Source organism: Poromitra crassiceps, assembly GCF_964638095.1.
Source record: "Poromitra crassiceps genome assembly, chromosome: 6".
NCBI lineage: Eukaryota > Metazoa > Chordata > Actinopteri > Beryciformes > Melamphaidae > Poromitra > Poromitra crassiceps.
This window is the reverse complement of record NC_139627.1, coordinates 26,942,835-26,965,757: the sequence shown is the minus strand read 5'-3', so window position 1 is coordinate 26,965,757 and position 22,923 is coordinate 26,942,835. Positions and strand designations below refer to the sequence as shown.

At 40.3% G+C, this 22,923-nt stretch overlaps 3 protein-coding genes across 3 annotated transcripts in view; 2 read left to right on the top strand and 1 right to left on the bottom strand.

Annotated features, from left to right (window-relative positions):
* The first annotated feature begins 4,163 nt into the window (after positions 1-4,163).
* On the top strand, positions 4,164-8,363 carry ssb (small RNA binding exonuclease protection factor La). The gene is made up of 12 exons (XM_083638854.1): positions 4,164-4,271; positions 5,443-5,506; positions 5,612-5,715; positions 5,833-6,007; positions 6,654-6,761; positions 6,856-6,959; positions 7,160-7,231; positions 7,314-7,356; positions 7,499-7,639; positions 7,726-7,915; positions 8,003-8,122; positions 8,224-8,363. Exons 2-12 carry the CDS (start codon positions 5,450-5,452, stop codon positions 8,313-8,315), a joined length of 1,206 nt encoding a protein of 401 aa, XP_083494980.1. The 5' UTR covers positions 4,164-4,271; positions 5,443-5,449; the 3' UTR covers positions 8,316-8,363.
* A 32-nt stretch (positions 8,364-8,395) lies between these two features.
* On the bottom strand, positions 8,396-10,521 carry mettl5 (methyltransferase 5, N6-adenosine). The gene is made up of 7 exons (XM_083638855.1): positions 10,334-10,521; positions 9,773-9,887; positions 9,502-9,686; positions 9,343-9,425; positions 9,079-9,130; positions 8,959-9,008; positions 8,396-8,463 (listed from the first exon to the last, which is right to left on the bottom strand). The coding sequence occupies exons 1-7, from the start codon at positions 10,431-10,433 to the stop codon at positions 8,422-8,424; spliced, it is 627 nt and encodes a 208-aa protein (XP_083494981.1). The 5' UTR covers positions 10,434-10,521; the 3' UTR covers positions 8,396-8,421.
* Positions 10,522-11,716: 1,195 nt separating this feature from the next.
* Positions 11,717-22,923, top strand: part of ubr3 (ubiquitin protein ligase E3 component n-recognin 3) — a gene marked incomplete at its 5' end in the record, with an annotated part of 59,345 nt that continues 48,138 nt past the window's right edge. The window contains 18 exons of the mRNA XM_083638983.1: positions 11,717-12,150; positions 12,617-12,756; positions 13,438-13,590; positions 14,164-14,322; positions 14,962-15,005; positions 15,175-15,241; positions 15,326-15,456; positions 15,910-16,138; positions 18,523-18,702; positions 19,994-20,127; positions 20,245-20,331; positions 20,437-20,502; positions 21,281-21,370; positions 21,460-21,588; positions 21,722-21,774; positions 22,052-22,185; positions 22,296-22,381; positions 22,473-22,614. Coding sequence (XP_083495109.1) covers positions 11,717-12,150; positions 12,617-12,756; positions 13,438-13,590; positions 14,164-14,322; positions 14,962-15,005; positions 15,175-15,241; positions 15,326-15,456; positions 15,910-16,138; positions 18,523-18,702; positions 19,994-20,127; positions 20,245-20,331; positions 20,437-20,502; positions 21,281-21,370; positions 21,460-21,588; positions 21,722-21,774; positions 22,052-22,185; positions 22,296-22,381; positions 22,473-22,614 — 2,458 coding nt within the window. The remainder of the gene's footprint in view (positions 12,151-12,616; positions 12,757-13,437; positions 13,591-14,163; positions 14,323-14,961; positions 15,006-15,174; positions 15,242-15,325; positions 15,457-15,909; positions 16,139-18,522; positions 18,703-19,993; positions 20,128-20,244; positions 20,332-20,436; positions 20,503-21,280; positions 21,371-21,459; positions 21,589-21,721; positions 21,775-22,051; positions 22,186-22,295; positions 22,382-22,472; positions 22,615-22,923) is intronic.

Below are 22,923 nucleotides of genomic sequence, written 5' to 3'. Positions count from 1 at the left end.
GGTGGTGACATAGGAGTGAGTGAGGAAAAGGATCAAATATTGGTGGTTAAGACTGAATAATGACATCACAATTGTTCATTTAAAATGAGTTATTCCTCTAAACCTGGCTTCAAATGCCCCAAATTTTTCGTGCTGGCGCCGTTCAGCCCTCAGCAAAATCTGGTAGCCAGGACATTTTTTTGTGGCCCTCTCTATCATCAAAGTTGCCCATCCATGGGTTACGGCATGACAATATTTGTTCGGCCCCCGGCAACAATCTGGGTTTCTCATGTGGCCCCCCATGAAAAATAGTTGCCCACCCCTGCTCTATAGGGTTCCATTGCCGTTGCCACCCAGTGACGCGGTTTGTTTACCAAAATGCTGCTCGGCTGACCCCTCGTATATACCGAAGAACGGTCATGTCGCCAACTCAGGGGTTTCTCAATATGTTTAGAATTTTTATTTGTTTATTTTTATTAGATTGTACATAGTGGAAAGTGGCAAGAAAGGCTGGAAAATCACGGAATAGTCTGACTAGCCACTGAGATGCCACAATTGTCACAAGGTGATACTACCTGCTAATGCCACTAGGGGGATCCGGTTGTCTTCCATTCTATGGTCTCTCGATGCGTCGCTCCCACTATCCCCTGCTGCCTTCATGTACTTTCGGAAATAAGGCCATTCGGGAGTGGAACGCACATGAACGGAGTGCTACATCATGTGCCTGAGAAAAGTAGGATTTTTCTAGCTGCTCAGCTTGCCGAGATAGGCGACGAGGTTGGAGGGTGTCAACAATTCATGTTTAAGATGTTTGTACTGCTTTGAATGCTAAGTATAACTGGTCTGACTAGCCCAATGTTTTTGTAATGTGTGTTTTTTCACCTTGGTCCCACGCTTTTGTAGTACATTCTAATCTAAAACCATAGCAGCAGCCACTAAACTACCTTTTCCTACGTTCGTTCACACTGCAAACGTGGCCCAAATCTGGACCCCCCCCCCCCCCACACACACACACACGTGATTTGTGTGTGTGTGTGTGTGGGGGGGGGGGGGGTGTTGGTTTGTAGGCCTATCTCTTTTTCTTTTTATTATTGACTGTTCTATATTGATGTTTGTTGTTTCAGGATCACAACTTTTTTGTGATATCCTGATGAATTGTTTTATACTGCTTGTTGTATTTTTGTCGAATAAAGTCAATCAATCAATCAGCCTATTTTGATATTTTGACTCCATAACATTATCACTGTGAATTGGATTTGAAATGTATAGATTTGCTAACAAAACCTGTCAATTCACAGACAAAAAAGAAAATAATGTATAGTCTAGCCCAGGGGAGGGTAATTTCGCCCCCCCCCCCCCCAGAGGGCCATATTGACTCACATCAGGTAAATTGGTGATTGGTAATTTCTCATTAATCTATCTCCCGATATAGTGATACAAAAAAATCCAATGGCTGTAGCAGATGAGATTTATTAAACATAATTTTTTTTACTGAGTTTTTGGGGGTGGTTTTGTTTTTCTTTGAGGACCTTGGGGGCCGGATTGAGATGGTCCAAGCCGCATTTTGCATATATGTGTGGTCTAGCCAGTCAGAGACCTTTAAAGCCGCCATATTATGCTTTTCTTTATTTTGTATCATATATATGCTGTTACAAATACAATCTTGGATGGTCATATCAAATAGGCCTAAATAGGTGAACGTGTGAAAGTTACCCCCATGAAAAAAATCGCGAGATGATTCCAAATTTCCAAAAATGATTCCAAAGCTACTCTAGTGGAGGCCAACAATAAATACATTATATTAGCAAAATGTGGGCCCTTTAATATATATCTGGCCTAGTAGTCCAGGCAAAGTAACTCATTTTGGAACCAAAAAACAAACTAATTGTAAAAGAATTTTTTGCAGCTTAGATCATTTCTATGAGGTGTCCAGAACAACATACTAAAAGTCCTAAGAAATCCTAGTTGAGGAAATATGTTTAATTCTCATCAATCCAAGATGTGTGCCAGTAAGGCCAGACAACAATACACCCCAATGGGGCTATTTTTTTCCTTTACTCCTATCAAAATAAAACTTTATACAATGAAAGTATCCATGAAAAGTAAAAATGTTTGTATTACAAGTTTCTTTGAAAATGAATTTGAATATGCAAATGAGCTATACACTAATCGAATATAGGCTACCCAAAATATACCCGCATAGGAGTAAAGGAAAAAATGAAGCCTATCACAATCAAACCTCACACAGTGAAAGTATACATGAAAAGGAACTTTTTTGTTTTACAAGTTTCTTGGAAAAATCTATTTTAAATATGCAAATGAGCTCAACACTAGGCCTAATTGACTTGTCCAATAAGCCATAAAGTCACAATTAAAACAGGGGCCAAATAACTAACACATTCATGTCTATTCAGTAAGTTAACTTATGCATAAACAAGATAAATTTGAAGTCACTTGCCACACTTACCTGGGTCACTTGCCACAAAAAGACTTATATTGACCTAAAGAATTGATTGCACAATCTTGCCTCCAGTTGCTTTCTAAATTTTTTTATTTATTTGCGAACAAGCCTAACCAGATAGAAATGTCTAGTTAGAAAGGAGTTGGTGGGAGGTACGGTGGTGCAGTGGTAAGCACTATCGCCTCACAGCTCGAAGGTCGTGGGTTCGATTCCCACCTGGGACGATGTGAACGCTGAAGGAATGCGTGCCCGTCCGCATGTCCTCGAGTGCCCACCGCCCGGGTGGGGTCGTCAAAATGGCCTTTCTGTGTGGAGTTTGCATGTTCTCCCCATGCCTCCCGGGGGTTTCCTTCATATAGGAACCCCCTTCACAAAAACATGCAATATCCTGGTTGCTAATGTGGTTCCTCCTCTGGTCGTTAAGGGCGCCTGTTCAGAGGGAGGGGAACTGGTTGGAATAGCGTGAACCTCCCACGTGCTATGTCCTACCGGTGAAGCTTCCTCTGGCAGGTGAAAAGAAGCGGCTGGCTGACTGCCCATGTCTCGGAGGAAGCATGGAGCCAGTCTCGGCTCTCCCCAGATCGGCAGAGGATGGAGTAGCAACCAGGATTGAGAAATCAAGTGAGCACTAATGGGGGATATTGGTGTCTGGCAAAATTATTTAAAGAGCTGGAATGTCTGGAAAGTGTGTCTATCTGGTTTTTCATCTGTCTTCTGTGTGAGAGTGAATCGTTTAGTTGGTAAGAATGACTTCTGCCTGTTATCTCGTAATCTTACCAACAATACCAATTATTTGTAAATCTACCAGCCCAAAATGTAATCTCACCACATTACTAATGACTAAGATGGCTATTCTGACTTTCTGTCATGTCATTAGGTTAGGCTTGTTCGCAAATAAAAAATAATAATTTAGAAAGCCACTGGAGGCAAGATTGTGCAATCAATTCTTAAGGTCAATATACAGTAAGTCTTTTTGTGGCAAGTGACCCAGGTAAGTGTGGCAAGTGACTTCAAATGTATCTTGTTTATGCATAGGTTAACTTACTGAATAGACATGAATGTGTTAGTTATTTGGCCCCTGTTTTACTTGTGACTTTATGGCTTATTATTAAGTCAATTAGGCCTAGTGTTGAGCTAATTTGCATATTTAAAATAGATTTTTCCAAGAAACTTGTAAAACAAAAAAGTTCCTTTTCATGTATACTTTCACTGTGTGAGGTTTGATTGTGATAGGCTTCATTTTTTCCTTTACTCCTATGCGAGTATATTTTGGGTATATATTCGATTAGTGTATAGCTCATTTGCATATTCAAATTCATTTTCAAAGAAACTTGTAATACAAAAAATGTTACTTTTCATGGATACTTTCATTGTATAAAGTTTTATTTTGATAGGAGTAAAGGAAAAAAATAGCCCCATTGGGGTGTATTGTTGTCTGGCCTTACTGGCACACATCTTGGATTGATGAGAATTAAACATATTTCCTCAACTAGGATTTCTTAGGACTTTTAGTATGTTGTTCTGGACACCTCATAGAAATGATCTAAGCTGCAAAAAATTATTTTACAATTAGTTTGTCGTAAAACGCTACTTTGCCTGGACTATAGCTCATGCATGGCAGCAGCACATCATTTGTTGTTGCTATGCACTATTCCCATTTGTCCTGCCTACAATCACAGCGACATCTTGAGGCTATTCGCGCTATCATCATCACACGCATTCTTCTTTGTAGGCCTGTTTTGGTCCTCAGCGTGCTCCGTAGCACGCAGTTTCCACAACGTGCGAGCAGAGTAGCTAGCTAGGTTAACAGCAAACGTTCCTGCCACGTTCGGTAATTATTTCCTCTTTTGTGGGTGCAAACATTTATTTTTACATTCTTAGCAAATGTTCTATAAGTTGTGACTAGCTAGATGACAAGCTCGAAACCCAATGCCAGTAGGCTTCATTAGCACGCCACTGCTAGAGTGGAGTTAACGTTAGTAAATTACTTGACTAAACTGAGTTCTTGCTAGCTTCTTATTCACTGACAAATCATGGCGTGTGGTCGTGACTAGACACAAAAGTAAACTATTTTGTGGTTTGGATTACTATATAAGGGCACGGGAAACGTAAGCATGGCGGGTGTTTGGGCCAAAGACCGGGCCGGGCTATAGCTAATCCGCTAAATACAAGCTAGCATGTTAGCCTCCATGCGCATGCTCCCGGTGTTGTAACAGTACAATGTCCTCTTGCCTGGACACACGGCTGCAGTGGCATGACATCAGGTGCGCTTAATTTTTATGCGCAGTGCCACCCGAAGAAGCGGAATCAACCTCCGACCGGACCTGAAATCTGCAGTGATTACGAAAGTGACTTTTTGATCAAGTTACACTTTCTATAAACCTAGATTTAACGCTAAATCTAAATCACTAAACGTTCTAAACCAGGGGTGCCCACACTTTTTCAGCTTAGGAGCTACTTTTAAAATGACCAAGTCAAAGTGATCTACCAAACATATTTATTTATATATATATATACACAGAGTATACAGTGGAAAAACAGTAAAAAAAAAATCCCCTCCCTCAATGCCATGCGATCGACCACACTACCTTCGCGATCGACGTATTGGGCACCCCTGTTCTAAACGGTCACTAAACGGCTGCACTCGGCACATACAAGTAACTATTTATTACACCCGGCCAAGCATTGCAAGCTACAATCATTTGAGATGAAACGTTAATGATCCCCGTGGGAATTGGGTCGTTGCAGCAGCAGTAATAAAGAATGCATTGCGGAAAATGGCGAACAAGTCCATCACAACCTAGTAGATTTATGGAAAGATCATAAATTACATAGGCTAGATATAATAAAATTAAAAACATTATCGATTAATGTATAAATTGAGTATGGAATTGGGGAATATGAGATTATCCTGTCAAACAGTGACTCGTCATTCAGCTTTTTCACCCCCCAAAAACAATCACTTTGACAACTACAAATGTATTCTACTTTTCCCTGCACAGAGCAATCATGGCAGAAAATGAAGAGATGTCTCCAGTTGAGATGAAAGTGGCACGACAAATTGAGGTAATGGCTAATATTGTCATGTTTCAAATAATATCTCTGTCTAATATATTTTCAATGCAGTCAGTTAAATGCAACCCAAATGATCTATCTCATATTTCCTTAAAGTACTACTTTGGAGATCACAACCTCCCAAGAGACAAGTTCCTCAAAGAACAGTTGCAACTTGATGATGGCTGGGTGCCTCTGGAGCTGATGCTTAAGTTCAACAGGTTTGTTAGTTTTCTGTATTCCATGCTCTAATATACTAGTATTTCTCTGCTGATTCTAAACCTTAATTTGAGTGATATCATATTTAATGTTTTTGATGACAATCCTTCTCTTCCCAGACTGAAGTGTTTAACCACAGAAACCAGCGTCATTGTTGTGGCCCTTCAGAAATCAAAGTCTGACCTTTTGGAAATCAGCGAGGACAAGACTAAAATCAGGAGGACTCTTGACAAACCCTTACCGGAAGTGAATGATGAATACAAAGACGCCGTCAAACATAAGTCTGTCTACATTGTAAGTTGTTTTAAAACGGCATGCACATTTGAACTTAAATTTAATTAATGTAGAATTCTGATTTTTAAATGAATTAAAGGTGTATCATTTTATTTTATCCATTTGTTTACAATGCACATCTACATGCATACTACACACTTTCTGTACATAATGATCTTGTGAATTTGACCAATTTTGCATAGCACAGCACATGTACATTATGCAAATACTATTTGCATAATGTACATGTGCTGTAAATTTACACAGTGTGTTTTCTGTATATTCCGATATTTCTCATTGCTGAATATTGCATGTTTCTTCCATTAATGCTCATTATAATGCATAATCATGTTTTGGTTGTTTTCATATTGTACATATTTTGCCTTCATTCACATCATCACACTGATTTTCACGTAATTATAATTAAAGGAGTGTTAGTTATAGTTCTCTTTCTTTTTCATACAGTTATAGTTCTCTCTTTTATGCTTCATATATTCTATCTAACACATTTAAGTGTTGAAATCGTCAGTTGCGTATGTTTATATAAACCCCATTTGCTCTTAATTATATTCCATCTTTTAAATTTTGTGCTGTATCCTGTCAGTTTGTTGCTGCAACAGCCCATTTTCCCCATGGGGATAATTAGGTTTCATATTTTCTTATCTAGAAAGGTTTTCCTCTTGAAACGAGCCTTGATGAGGTTCAAGAGTGGCTGAATGGTAAAGGCACTATCGAAAACATTCAAATGAGGAGAAATCTGGAAAGGCAATTCAAGGTAATGTTTGTTGGTGTAATCTTGAATTTCCACTTGTATATTTTTGGTTTGTGGGAGTTAAGTACTAAATTATTGATTTATATTATTTTGACAGGGATCAGTTTTCATCTGTTTTGATTCTGAAGAATCATCCAAGAAGTTCCTGGAACGGTCAGACATAAAATCTTTCAAAGACAATGAGCTGCTTGTGCTTTCAAGGTAGGTGATGGAATCTGAGAGGGACAAATTATTTTAATTGTCAGTGAAATGCAGCAATAACAATTATTTAAATGACTGATTAACTATATTCTGCACTTATGGATAGCCATGCAACATTTTCACTGTTACATATGGTGTGCTAGACACTAGAGATGACTGCTGTGTTAAAATGGGGAATCTGTCCTTGCTTCTGTTTTCAGAGAAGACTATCATGCAAAGAAAGCAGGGGAGAGAAAACACCTGAAAGCAGAGTCAAAAGCCAAAGCCAAACAGTGAGTATACATTTCTATTTTGTGTCAGAGGAATGTGTGTTCTATAAAAAAAACATACTCACACCACCCCTCCTCTCTTTAGGGACAAGGAACAACAGCAGAAACATACAGAGGAAAAAGAAATGGTAAGGTCTCCTGAAATGGGCCTTACTATTATACAGACAGCGTTGTAGTCGAGTCCGAGTCCTGGACACATGTTGGTGACTTGAGTACAACGCTATACAGAATATGATCACTCTCATTGATATTTGGTCATTTGTTTTGCAGGGCCTGCTTTTGGATGAACAGACGGGTTGCTTGCTGAAATTTTCAGGAGAGCTTGAGAATGTTTCAAGAGAAGACTTCCATGACTTGTTCTCTGGACATGGAAAAATCAAATGGGTTGACTTTGCAAGAGGGGCCAAGGAGGTAACTGATCTGACCAACACTAGTTTCAGACTAGCTGATGAAGAGATGTATAATGGGTAAACTGATGTATCTCTACTACCAACAAGGGCACCCTGCTGTTTGACGGGAACGCAAAGGAAGCGCTGGATAACGTGACCGAGGCGAAGGGAGGATCTTTGCAAATCAAGAACAACGATGTTACATGGGAGGTGCTTGAGGGAGAGGTGGAGAAGGAGGTGCTGAAGAAGATCATTGAGGCTCAACAAGACTCATACAACAACAGATCTAGGGGCAGAGGTAAATAGGATATTTAAACTGCCTATTTTTTGTATTCTCTATAATGAGGTTGATCAAATTGAAGGGCTGATGTATCATGGTCAACAGGTGGCAGAGGAAGAGGAGGTGGCAGAGGAAGAGGAGGCCGAAGGGGCAGGGGCGGCAGAGACCAAGGCAGATCACAGTACCAAGGCAAAAAGACCAAATTTGACAGTGATGAGGATGATGGTATGTTTTTTGCTTTCTTCAAAATTTTCATAGTGTGACGGCAAGAGATTTATGGCCTGCAACATGTAAAAACAATTTTTTTTTTTTTGCTTGTCCTGCAGCACCTCCAAGCCCAAAGAAGCGCGAGAGAGAAGCAGAAGCTGATGCTGATGCTCCCGCAGCAAAGGTTGGCAAAACTGAAAATGGATCTTAGTCACAAGGGCACAAAAACCAGAGATGATTTTTTTCTTTTCTTTGAAAAACATTTATTATAAACATTGAAAATGCAGAGATGACTTGACTCCATTCCAGGGAAAGCTTCAAGCTTTGGAGAACCGTAGAAAGTCCACTTCAATGTCAACCTAGAAGAACAATTTGTAATGTAAGCCTGGCATGTTTTCAGTCCCAGTACATTGTGCCTCTTACATTGTTTGTGTGCCTATGTTTCTCCTTAGAATGCTTTTGGGTTTTATTATCTAACATTAAGTTTGTCATTTAATTTCTATTTGGACATTTTAGTTTCATATGAAGATCTGCGTGGCAATTAGGATGTGTGCCATTGCTGTTTTCTTAATGTAATCATTTCCTATGTTGTACAAGAGTGATTTCAGTTAAAACGGCTTTACTATTTTTATTTTTTATGTTTGCATAATGTGAGTAGCAAATAAAAAAAAAACATTTTACAAAAATGATTTAAGTCAACTAAGTTCTGCTTGAATGCATTTTGTAAATCACACCTGATATGAGTTTGTTAATTCATCCTTCAAGAAAGTTTTTCTTTCAATTATTCTTTTACTAGAGATGCAACCTGCATGAAAACCTGAAAGTACTAGAACAGAGATGTCATACAATCTTACCGATTTCTTTTTGTGGAACTTGTAAGATGCTGGCAAGTCATACCTTAGTTCTGTCAAGAGAAGAGGAAAAAAGTAATATTTGAAGATGCATTTAAATCTACAGAAGGTTGATTTGCTCACCTGCAATTACTTCCATCTTCACTCCCCAGTCATTGGCCTTCTTTTTTATGTGCTGTAACCAGATGAAGAAATAAACAAATGTACAGTACAAAAACACTGTCCATGTTTGTCTAGAGCAGTGGATCCTGGTCCTGCTGGTTTTCCATTCTACCATTCAGATTGCATCCCAGTTAAATCAGTTCTTGGTTAGATGGCTAGAGTGAAAACCAGTAGGCCTGGTACTTGACCACCGGAGTTGACAAACACTGATGCAAGGATACTTACTTCTCGGGTTGATGTTTTATGAAGTGAATACACTGCTTTCTTTGCCATTGTCAAGGCTGTCCTGAGGAACTTCATGTCTATACCTTCAATAAAGAACAAACACAACGTAAACACTTGGAAGCTGCACGGACTAGAAGATTAAGTAAATCTTGCACTGACCTTGGTTATGTTTTGTTCCAAACGGTGGATTCATTATCACGGTGTCAAACTTTTTGGCATAAGCATCAGCTTCCAAAGAACACAAGTCACACTGGACCAGATCTGTGTTGGCAATCTCAAACTCCTCTGCATTCCTCCTGAATATTTCCAATGCTTCGTTATCAATGTCGAAGCCGATGCACAAGCTGAAGAAGGAGTGAGGGATGCATTTTAAGGCTCATTTATAAGGTAAAATGGTAACTTATATACAGAATTAAGATAAAGCCCTCACCCTGCATCAAGCATTGCTGCCCCAATGCTCAGGACTCCACAGCCACATCCCAGGTCTGCGACTAGTTTACCCTCAATATCATCAAATGTGTTGTGGATTGTGTAAAGCATGCATGCTGAGAAGAAGAAAGAAAATGGGACTAAAACCTACTCAAGTAAAAGTATTATGTTGCTGATATTTTACTCAAAAGTACAGGGTGTAAAAATCTGTTTTTACAAAAGAGAATGTACATTTTTTCCAATTCTCAAAAGCTGCCAGGAAGAGTTCCAACTACATTTTATAATTGGACAATTTGTTAATTACCAAATAAAGTAATTAAATAAAGCCACATTATACTCATCTGTTCACTAAGGGTCCACAAATTGTCAATGTATGATTGTCCAGTTTGTCCATTTTCTGATGGTTATGGAAAACCACACAATTTGCACAAATCCATTAGTCTAATGGATGTGATTTAAAATCTAGTTAAGTACAAAGTGAAATAAAGAACTAACTAGTATACACAGTAATGTGAGTGAATCATCGACTTGATTCTTCCACCTTAGCATATAATCAGCTCACCAGCAATGTGAGGACTGGTTGGATATTGTTCCAGGAGGATTTTTGGTTCCTCAAATGTGTCCACTTGCTGAAGGCAACTCTCCAGCTCTTTTAGTTTCATTACTAGTCCGATCCCAGGGCTTTTGGTTTTAGTCGTCTCAGTTTAACACAGCCATAGATCGTCTTTCTCTGATGTGTAGTGAGGCGCGACTTCCGCAAGAGTGTGCTTCAACAAACACAATCCGAGGTGGACCCCGGTACGCGTGATAATAGTTCCCCCTCCAGGTTATGCTTGTTACTTTGTTACAACCTTACAACAAGCTAATTAAGCTACGTCATTAAGCTACAAGAAGCCGCCAAGTGATATCGCAAATAAAATGAACATTAAGGAACACGGAACATTTTAATGCTAAATGTATCCTAAAAACGTCTCTCTTTCTCTCTCATACAGTTACAACATACACAAACATACCTGTTTGTTTTTAGAATATACACCAAATATTTAGTTAACTGGGTTTATAACCAATAGCACAGTTTGAGCGTGGAGTACTTGGGAAATTCACCAGAGGCGTGCTCAATCTCAGACCGGTGCACACCGTTTTTCTACCGTTTCCCGAAAAGGTGCGCAACGAGCTTTGACCAGGTACGTTGTCTCTCGTTTGGTGTGTGTGTGTGTGTGTGTATGTGTGTGTGTGTGTGTGTGTGTGTGTGTGTGTGTGTGTGTGTGTGTGTGTGTGTCAGAGGTGTTAACCAGTGCGCACAGTGGATCCAACAAATAGGGTGCACGGTGCAGCGCTTGCACAACACAACAGGGTGTTCAACGCACCACCGTTTCCGTCTACAATAAACGTCAATTGCTACGTGTTGATCAGCCCAGCAAATTAACCTCGCGTCACCAGGCTCTTCTCGGCGAGAAAGTACACTGTACACAATTGATTTTGTCACCCTGCCTGGTTCCGGCCTAGAGCCCGCCCTAGACAGGAAGTAACAGCGGATATAGCTCGTCAACTTTTACGTTAACTTGACAATTAGACACAACGTATCAGAACGGCAAACAACAAAACTAAATATGGACGTATCGAACGAAGTTTTTGAAGAAGTTCTTGTAGAAACATTGCGGATTCACAATCTCACATCTTTTAAGCCAATACAGAAGCTTTGCATCCGACAATTAATCGAGGAAAGAGACGTCAAGCTAACGGCAACAAATACGTTTTTTTGGCGCACCTCATTCCGGTGTTCATTCTGGTTCCGTGGTTTACGCCCCCATGACAAAAAGCGGGGTGAAAGGTGCCCAGACTACAGCAAATAGACGGATGCAAGCCAGGATTCGTATCGCGAGAAAGGCCGAGAACATGGCAACAAGACAACAAAAATAAATTTCTGGACAACAAGCCAGAGTGCATGATGGCGGCGTCACTGCTACGCCTGGATAAGAAAGCTACTGCCGCCCATCTGAAGGTAGATCTAAATCGGACTGACAATAGTTCTGGGGTTCGAAAACTTCAGGAGCTGCTTGATTCTGTACTGAACCCCGAAAAGCCAGCGGCGGACACCGAGGCTCTTGACTGGTGTAAATGTCTAATCGCAGGAGGCGAAGGTTTCGAGGAGTTCTGCAAAACGGTCCGGTCGTATGACAACGCGACTCTGTGTGGCTTGGTTTGGACAGCAAATTTTGTGGCATATCGATGTCGGACCTGTGGCATATCACCTTGCATGTCATTGTGTGCAGAGTGTTTTAATAACGGAGACCACACAGGCCATGATTTCAACATGTTCAGGAGCCAGGCTGGTGGGGCCTGTGACTGTGGAGATGGTAATGTCATGCGAGAGAGTGGGTAAGTACTAGTAGCAGCTAGCTAACGCTAGCCTGTTAGCTGGTGCCGTTTTGACAGGTCTTAAAGCAAGCTAATACATTAATCTTCACATTCCCAAGCCAACGATATAGCTAACAGCCAACAACGTCAGCTCAAAATATCACCCGACCAACAGAGTTTACGCCAGTCAATTATACTAGTCCTGACGTTAACGTGACTGTAAATTTCCTGATAGGAAAACATTGACTAAGCAGTTTATACTGAGAGGGGTAGCCAACCTAGCTAACAATGATGCATTGCATACTGTCTGGTCAGTACAGTGGCCCGCCCCACAGATTATGGTGCAATTCGGTTGAGTGTTCGATTGATCTCAATTTAATGATCCGACGTTAGTCGTAATTATCACGAAAAAGATTAATCATGAAAAATAAATAAATACACATTTGTATTTGCGTGAGCTGTCTGTAATGTGCATGTTTTCTGCCAGGTTTTGCAGACGGCATCGGTTAAGGACAGGGGAGAATCTCCCCTCGGTTCCTCGAGACCTCCTGTTGATGTCTGAGATGGTCCTTCCTCGCTTCATCATCTGTATCATACAGTACCTGAGGGATGGATACACTGAGCCAGGTGGGGGGGGGGGGGGGGGTAATATAGGAAAACCTGCGATGTCCTTTCTTTTATCGTTTTTTATTTACCTCAGTCCGGGGTGGGTACAGCACAAACAAGTTTCGGCACTAGGCCTTCATCAGTGTTGTGCTGGCTTGTTCTACGTTTTGACATTGTGCTTGTGCCTTGCACCAGACCCTTCTGTTTGATTCTCCGAGTGTGCTCGTTTTTCCACTTTTTTTAATAGGAAAACCTATCAGCAGTGGGGAAAAAATAGTTTTCCCATTCACTCAGATTTCTACATTTTACAATGAATTTTCAATGATATAGCCCTAGTGGAAATATCCTAAAATGTTTGTTACATCTTGGTGACTATTCCTGCTGCATTTGGGAGCCAAAGAGAAAATGAATACTGTGTAGGCTACATCAGGGGTTCCCAAACTTTTTCATCTTCGGACCCAAAAGATACATTTTGTGTCTCCCTGGGACCCAAACTCACAAAAAACATACAGTAATGTGTTGCCATGACGACCAGTTGGCGACCCACACCCCAAGGGTCCGTGACCCAAATTGCGTCCCGACCCATAGTTTGGGAATCACTGGTGTACATGGATGTTGCTGGATACCAAATGTTATACAACTTGTTTTTAAGTCAAATAGTGTATATCATGATGACCTGTATCTCGTATCTTGCTTTGCCAGACACATCAACTCAGCGAGATCTGCAGAAGGTCCTGCAACAGCTGGAGCCTCAGATATCCTTCTTAGAGGAGCTCACGAAGATGGGAGGGGCAATGAGGACTGTACTGACAAAGATACTGACCAATCAGCAGACATACAAAGACTTGAGCATGGGTAAATATCTATTCTTTCCTGATGAGCTTGTTTGAGAAAGTCATAATTAGATCGATGTTTATAAGAAATTGCTATATCACTGATTTTGTTGGTCTCTCTCACTTGAGATTGTGAAATACAGGCAAAATTAGCATATGCACTTGTGTTCATTTCCCCCCTGCTCATTGCAATAGGAATTGCCATTCCTTAAGCCCAATCTCTTTAGTACCTGTAAAGCCTAGTTTACACCAATGATTCGCAACGAGATGCAGCGTTGTAAATTGGCCCGTCTGATCTCGACTCCAGCTGATGGCGTCGCCAGAAATTCATCTAGTCAATTCACAGGGGCTGGTTGCAAGTAGTAGGAAGTTTCAACTGGTCTTGTTGTGAATCTTTGGGCTTAAGAAAAAATCTAAACATGGGGAAAAATCAGACACTTTGTGTTTTTTATCTGTATCTTCATCTCTATGCCATTGATTATGTACCAGAATACCTTATTCAGAAGTCAAATTGGGACAGGTTTTCTTCTGTTCAAATTTGTCTCTTTGGTTTGGGCATTACATCAGTCATTATGACACTTCTTTTCTTTTGCAGGTCAAGAAGATAATTTGTATGCTAAAAACAACTATGACAAGTATTTGTCAGCGTTGAAGAATTCAGGTCTGGTGTCTGTGGAGGAGAAAGCCCAGGGTGGAGCTGCAGATGTCACTGCAGGAGGTGCAGGAGGTGCAGGAGGAGCATTGGGCTTGTTGGGTAAGAAAGGCTGTAAACCGACTTGAGATGATGGTGTCAGACACTGTTTTGAGTCCCATGATGATCTTCAGCCATTTGTTAGAGCAGTGGTTCCCAACCGTTTTTGTCTTATGTACCCCTTGAGCTCTTTTGCCAGGCCAATAGTACCCCTCACTCATGCCTGTTGATGATGCTCCTAAATTTGTTCTATAACTTTTAGTGTAATATGCAGACATACAAGTACATTTTCACTGAACTGCAGGTGTTTGGGCTTGGCCTCCTTTTTCCTTTTGTCACCAGGCACCCCTAAACCTGAATCTGGAGCGACAGCAACTGGATGTTTTTGAGCCATTTATCAGTAATGTAACAGTTGACATCTATTGGGGCAAACTAGTTGTGGCGTGCACGTGCCATTTTAACAATGCTTATGAAATGATCAAGCTCATTAACACGATATCTCAGTAACGCCTTGACGGAATTTCTTCACATTTGGCTCAAACGTCAAAAGTCTGGACAGACATGGATGTGACTGCTTACTTGTTGGCGGAGGCATATATCCGCGGTGCGGTCGTTCTAGTCTCTATATTCATCAACAATGCTTGGCCCATTGGCTTGGACCCTGCTAATGGCCACTTGTGGCTACATGTTTGTGTTTTCTAGGAACGTCTGCACCAGGGAGCAGCACAGATGAGTCTAGTAAGGAGGTATGTGTCAGCATCACACACAGCATAACTAATTATACTATTTTTTTATTTGAATTTAGTGTCCAATTTGTTTTGATTTGATCTGAACTGATTGATTTACTGTTACTGTTAAGCTCGTTTGATAACTTGCTGTAATTGCATTATTATTGTTGTCGTTTTTTTAATGAAGGAGGACCAAGATGGAGGCCAGTCTGTTGGACAGAGAAAGAGGGTAAAGCTGAGTAGCACTACCAAAGGTAATTGTGGTTTTGTAATGCACTAATTTGACTTTGAAATATGGTCAGGAGCTGCATCTTACTGTGTCTCTTATCTGCCCACAGACCCATCTATTATAGACTCTCTAAAACATAAATGCTTTTTGGAGGAATTGCTGTTTTGGACGATAAAATACGAGTTTCCTCAGAAGATGGTCACCTTCTTACTGAACATGTTGCCAGATCAGGACTACAAGGTATTTTCTTGTCCTATTGGTGGGTGGGTGGGGGATCCTCCTATGTAATGAATGTAAAAAAAAATTAAAAAATCAGCATTGCATTTTGATGCAAGTTCCATCTGCAGATTAATATAAGTAGATATTTGCTCTGTCCTTATTTAGCTTTTCATATAATTCTCAATTATTTTTTAATTCAATTAGTTGTAGTGGCAGAGGTTAAAATTCCATGTGTTTGCACTTGCTTGAATTTGTAGTGGTATATCAGCTTACTAAAACTTATTATGTATTTTTTGCCTGGTGAGTGTGGTTTGCCTCAGAGTTTTACATAACTGCAATAATCTTTGATTAGCCTAATGTTTGCCTCCTTGGGTTTACAAAGCAAAAGGTATCTATCAAAAATGGACCGCATAGTCACACGCAGCCAAAATTGCGTGAGGGGAAACATAACCTTCCTCTTGTCTTCTCCGGCAGATCACCTTCACAAAAACATTTGTTCAACATTATGCATTCATCATGAAAACGCTGATGAAAAGCCACGAATCGGATACCATGTCCAACCGCATCGTACATATTAGTGTGCAACTGTTCAGCAACGAGGAGCTGGCACGACACGTGACGGAAGAGTGTCAGCTGCTGGACATCATGGTCACGGTCCTCCTCTACATGATGGAGAGTTGCCTTGTCAAAAGTGAACTTCAAGGTGAGTTGTTTGAATGAGTATTCATTTTGGTTTGGCACACTTTTCTGTGGCTTATTTAGTGCGTAATTGTGTGTTTAATTACTTAAAGTCGAGCTGAACCCAAAAATGACGTTTCTTTTCTTTTAGTTCAAATACCTGGGTATGCATTGCACCTATTTAATGATGTATGCAAAAAAAAATCACAAAAATCTAATTCCTTTAGTTTTTCACACTTTTTCACATCAAAAGTTCATTTTTCAAGATTTCATTGATAACACTAATCTACAGTTTGCTGACGTCACCTGGTACTATCAAATTTCTACCCCATTTCAACCAATCCTATCACGACATGCAGCTGTCAATCAAATCTTCATTTCAGGATAATTTTCTCTTCCAAATGAAGTAGAAAATGGCGCCTAGTGAGAGTCATCTGGCAGAATTCCTATCTCATAAACTAACTACTAACTTGGCCAATTGCATAAAACATGAACAAAAAACAAAAACTATAATCTCTAAGAATGCAAAGAAATGTAACTGGCTCGTTAAAACGCGCATTCCAGGAATATCGTATTTACAGAAATAGCGTAAAAGGCGCGCGCTTGAGAGCGTGGTTGTCAGGGGTTGCCCCTCGGAGATTTCAGGCGGGCGGGCAGCACCCATGCATCGGATTGTCCGCTCGCTCCGCACGAAGCAAGTGGCTGCCTGGTACTCCGCGGATCCCACTCGCGTAGCACGACAACACGCTGAATCCCACTCGATTTGGGGGTGGAACACGCCATGATTGACCAATGCCAAAGCCAGTCGACAGAATTGTCAAATCAAATCATCGACACGTACTGTATATGGTCCGCCTCTCAATTTGTTTTCAGTCTCTGACGCTCGTGCTATTGCATTCGCCTCCGGTTCACTTCGACTTTAAAGGTCCAATTGATAACATTTTTATGTAGACCAATCATTTTGACAAAATTATACATCCAAGGTGCGAAATAAACGTATCGCTTTTCCTAAAAAATATGTATTATGATTGTGAAGTAATCATTTTAAATTTGTTCACGGGTCCAAAAATGAATGGTCTGTTTACCTCTGTATAGAATTTCTGAGGTTGCTGATATTTAATTTTTAAAATTCTTGAATCTACAGGTCATAGGCCTGTTTTCCAGCAACAGCCACACAGCTGTTGCTGGGAAACATAACCTTATATATTTCATAGTTATTTGAAGGTACCCTGTGATGCTGATCACCCTACCTCCATACACAATACTTGATATACTGTATGCTGTTCCTAGCCAGATACATTGCAACAAACAAAGGCAAAAATATTGTCCTAGTCTGTTGATGTGACATCATTATCTCAAAACAACACAGCGCTCTACCAAATTTGATAGGAAAACATTGTTTTCAGAAAGAAAAAATGGTCCGCAGTCCGCACTCAAAAGTGTGACATTCATGTCACACTTCTTCACTTTAACCATTTTCTATTATTACAAATTTTTAATGCAGAAAAAACAACAACATCAAAAGATGTTATGGCCCTCTGCCCTTCCTCAGTGTGCAGGCTCCAAGTGAAGCAAGCCTGAATGTTGTACTTCTGAGTGCTGACCATTTCTTCTTCTGACAATAACATCATTAACTCTGCGGACAGAGATTTGATTTGTGTACTGGGTGGGTGTATGGCTTAATGGGTGTCTAGTTCAGTGGTTCCCAAACTTAGGGTCGTGACCCTAAGTGGGGTCGCCTGGAATTCAAATGGGGTCGCCTGATTTTTTCTTTTCTTTTTTTTCTTTTACACCACACACAATTTAATATTGCCGAAGATGATTAGGGTCACTTACGATTATTATTTCTTTCTTAGTTTTGAGTTTAAAGTGATAATTTCTAAGATTTCAGTTTTGTTCTCTTGGGTGACACCTATGGCGGTGGGTGGTAATTGCAGGTGAGATCCAAACAGTGTAATGTCACATGTCACTATATACTACTCTTTTTTTTTTTTCTTTTTTTTTTAAGATGAAAATCTTTAGATTAAAACTTTAAAACAGGATTCTGAGAATAAAGTCAGATTTCTGAGATTAAAGTCAGAATTCGATGTTACTGTCAGAATTTTGAGAAAAAAGTCAGAATTTTTAGATTAAAATCAGAATTCTCAGATTAAAGTCAGAATTATGCGGGGGAAAAGAAGCATATGTGACATCACTGACGATGTCACTGATGATATTATCGATGGTCTACCGGAATTTGAAATCTCTCGGGTCCCTAGATTTTTGCGACGTCAAAATAGGGTCACAACCCAAAAAGGTTTGGTCTAGTTGCTTTAAGAAATAGCGAAATGTATCTTTTAAAATAGATAGCTACAGTATATTTTGTTATATTCATGTACATGTTTGTCCCTGTCTCTCTGTTCTTTTCAGATGAAGAAAACAGTCGCCATGTTGTGGTGAATTGTGGCGAGGCTCTGTTGAAGAACAACACTTACTGGCCTTTAGTTAGTGATTTTATTAATATCCTCTCACACCAAAGTGTAGCAAAGAAATTCCTGGAGGACCATTCATTGTTGATGCTGTGGATGAGCTTTGTGTCATTCTTTCAAGGTAAATCATAGTTTGAATTATGATCTGCGGGTGTATTTTTATTTATTTATTATTTAACCTTTATTTATCCAGGTTAGCCTCATTGAGATTAGAAATCGCTTTTTCAAGACTGACCTGGCCTGGGCAGGAAAAAGTAGCACACTGTTACAGATGCTACAACAAACATTACATTATTGTATATTACTTGCTCTGTTGTCATTTGCCTCTCCAGGATTTATTCTCTATCATTTGTACTCAACTATTAAATTATGCTACTATACCCCTTTCATTTGTAATGCAGACACGGTGAGGGTAAACACAAATACCATTTGGTTTAAATCAGTGGTTCCCAGTGGTTATGTACACCTTGAACTGTTTGGCCATGCCAATTAAAGTACCCCCCCCCCCCACTCATGATGATGCTCCTAAATTTGTTCCATAACTTTTAGTGTAATATGCAGATATACATGTAAATCCATACAAAATATATGTTTCACTGAACTGCAGGTGTTTGGGCTTGGCCTCATTTTTCCTTTTGTCACCAGCTTTCCCTAAGCCTGAATCTGGAGCAACTGGATGTTTTTGAGCCATTTATCAGTCATGTAACAGTTGACACCTGTCAGGGGGGAACTAGTTGCAGTGTGCATGTGCCATTTTAACAATGGGCTTATGAAATGACTTTTGAAATTATTTTTTCCCCATCATTTTGGAAATAAAATTGTAATTCCAAATCTTTCCAAGTACCCCCTGCAAGCTACTCAAGTACCCCTGGTTAGGAATCACTGGTTTACATGATACAGTAGAATTGATAAAACTAGGTTTTAATGTCACAAAGGAGTATTTATGATAATGATGATGTTTGATAGAATAAGTTAATGATGGGGTGTTAATTATGTGATTCTTTGTCACTGACTCAGAATTGTAGTTTGTGCTGCTCACTTGCCATGTCTACACTACCACAACCCTAAAAATAACACCCTCACACTGTGGGCTGGAGTATCCTCTTACTGATGCTACGTGAAAAGTGTCTATGACATTGTATAAATGTAGAGTAGACTGCTGTCGCCTTGCTTGACGATGAATCCTTGTTTGACACACATTAATCTGGCTTTCACCAAACAATTTTTGCAGATTGAGAGATTTATGCACCAATTTGTACAGACAGCATTTTCAATACATGCAGGAAAAACATGTTTTAAAGTAGTGAAAAACAAACAGCCCATTTTTTGTGATTTATAATTTGCCTCTTTACATGACACCATCTAGATGTGGGTACTGTCTTAACTTTGCCAGCCTTTCCCTGCTCTTATAGGTATGAACTTGAATAAGCGGGAGATGAATGAGCACGTCGAATTTGAGTCGCAGACATACTATGCAGCGTTTGCAGCAGAACTGGAGGCCTGTGCACAACCAATGTGGGGTCTCTTGACACACTGCAAAGTCAAAGTAAGTCCTGGCTCTACTCTCCCACAACTCCCACAATTGCATTCATGTTTCCCTTGAAAGATCAATACCACACGCATCTCAGACATGCTCTACTACATGCATCTTCTCTGCATGCAGGAGACACAGGAATACACTAAAACTGTGGTGCGCTACTGCTTGGAGACACTGCAGATCTGGTTTGATGCCATTGGCTTCATTGACGAGGTAAATTCAAATGTACATACATGTAGGCCTAGCCACATAAAATGTTAGTATTTACGAGCAAACATTTTCCTCTCCTGTTTCTCATGGCTCATGTATCTCTCATAGCCTGCTCCAAATCAAGTGACATTCCACCTGCCACTGCACCGCTACTATGCCATGTTCCTCAGTAAGGTATGTCAGCAGCCTCCGCCTCACAGAAGTTGTCATACTACTGGTACCTAAGAACCCACATGATTGTGAATGTGTTTCTGCTGGTCCTTATAAAGTCTAATCTGAGTTTTAGGCCTTAAAATGTCTTAAAATCTCTTGCAAACACTGAAGTATGACGTTAACGTTACTTTTATAAAGTTGCGTTAACGTCAGTCTCACTTTTAAATGTGTTTTGGGGAAAAATGTGTATTGATCACGCTTTAACAAAACTACAAAGCTAAACCAGCATGGAATCAATAACCACTAATGCAAACAGTGCAGCCTCGTCAGAATTTATCGAAGCACACCCAGCTAGTGTATCACAATGTAGTGTGTGCGCTAACATTAACATTCATAAAAGATCTGGCTTAAGAACAGCAAATTTAGTGCTTGGTTGAAGCCGGCTGAACATAACAAATTTGAAGCCTGCCTTGTGCAAGGAAACACTGAAATTAGGAACGTTGGATATAAAGACATCAGAGTCGCATCGGAAGTCTGAAAAATCTCTGTAAAAAGCCAGCAGCAAACGCCTGGCATCATCCAGTATTTTTTCACATCGGGAGCATCAAAATCAGATTTTCCTTCATATCCTCCATACTTTTTTGCCAGTATGGATGTGAAATAGCTGGTCTTAAATTGGATTCATAATGGTCTTAAAAGCGTGAAACCTGCAGAATCACAATCAATTTGATCATCGTGATCATTGTTTTTTCTTGTATATATGTTGGATCATCAAATGTTTGGTTCTGAACTCTTGCAGGCTGTGAAGTGCCAGGGACTGGACCTGGACAGCCTCCTCCCAGACCATGAGATGCTGATGAAGATCATGGTGCATCCACTGCAGATCCAGGTAAAAATGCATATATGTACTCGCCTGCACACCTTCAACTCTTCAGTCATGTTCAGTGTTGATTGAAATGTTGCTTTGTGTGAATTTAGGCAAGCCTGTCAGAGATCCACAGCAACATGTGGGTCAGGAATGGTCTGCAGATCAAAGGACAGGCCATGACCTACGTCCAATCTCACTTCTGCAACTCCATGATTGACCCAGACATCTATCTGCTCCAGGTTAAGATTGCTGAATCATTGACACCGCTCCCGATCAGCATCACTTATATACTCTGCTTATAATAATATTGTCATCTTGCTCCTGTTTATTTTTGTAATTGTCTCTCTACATATATCTGCATGTATCTTACAGGTCTGTGCGTCAAGGCTGGATCCTGACTACTTCATCTCGTCTGTGTTTGAGAGGTAAGCTCTCACTCTCCCACCCACACATGCGAACATGTATAACATTTCCCTGTTGTGGTGCATCCGTGACGTCCTACATTTGAATCTGACCCAGGACCTTTGCCGCATGTCATTCCCCTCTGTCTCCCAATCTTTCCTGTCCATCTCTACTTTAAACTGTCAAAGGCGAACATGAAAAAAAAGAGAGGAAAAATCTCTGTTGTCACACATTGCATTTTTAACGTGAGCCAGATTAGTGGCATTCTGCAGATTGTGTTCACTGTATTTTCTGGCACAGGTTCAAAGTGGTTGACTTGCTGACAATGGCGTCTCAGCATCAGAATGCCGTCCTGGACTCCGAGCAGGAGAGGCCAATGCTGGAAGGAGCGCTGACCTTTCTGGTCATACTGACAAGTCTTCGCATCCATTTGGGTAGGTTCTACTACAGATGATATGCACAATCCAGTATATTTAATCAATACCTGTCCATCTGTCTTTACTTATTACTTATCTCTGCCACTTTCTCTCACTCCCACTAACAGGCATGGCAGATGATGAGATTCTCCGAGCTGAGATGGTCTCTCAGTTGTGTATGAATGACCGTACACACAGCTCACTGTTGGACCTTGTATCCTTAAATAATTTAGCTGAGAACTAACGTTATTGAATAACTTTCCCGTCATCCTCGAGAGTCTATTTCCTTAAGAATGCTTTTTCAGATTCCTGAGAATCCCAACCCCAAGAGTGGCATTGTGCCAGGCAGCTGTAGCTTTGAGGAGATGCTCTCTGCTGTGGCTGACTTCAAGGCACCTGTGTTTGAGCCTGGAGGCTCCATGCAGCAGGGCATGTACACACCTAAAGGTAGGATTCTGTTCAAGCTACAGTTACTAGAAGGGCTGGGTTAAAAATAAAACAATATTTAGATATCGAATTGATATTCATAAATCCCAATATCAGTCTTTTAATATACCGTAATGGCTTTTCCTTTTGGATGCTTGAAGCTTTAACCATGGTAGACTCACGTGGTTTGGTTCTTAGCACAATGAGACCTCGTAAACATTATTATTTTTAATAATGCACCAGGTTAGAGGGTTCCTTGTACAATTTACAGCATTCGTTTTTTTGAGTATCTCTTTCATATCCAAGCAAAATTCGTATTGTAACTGAAAT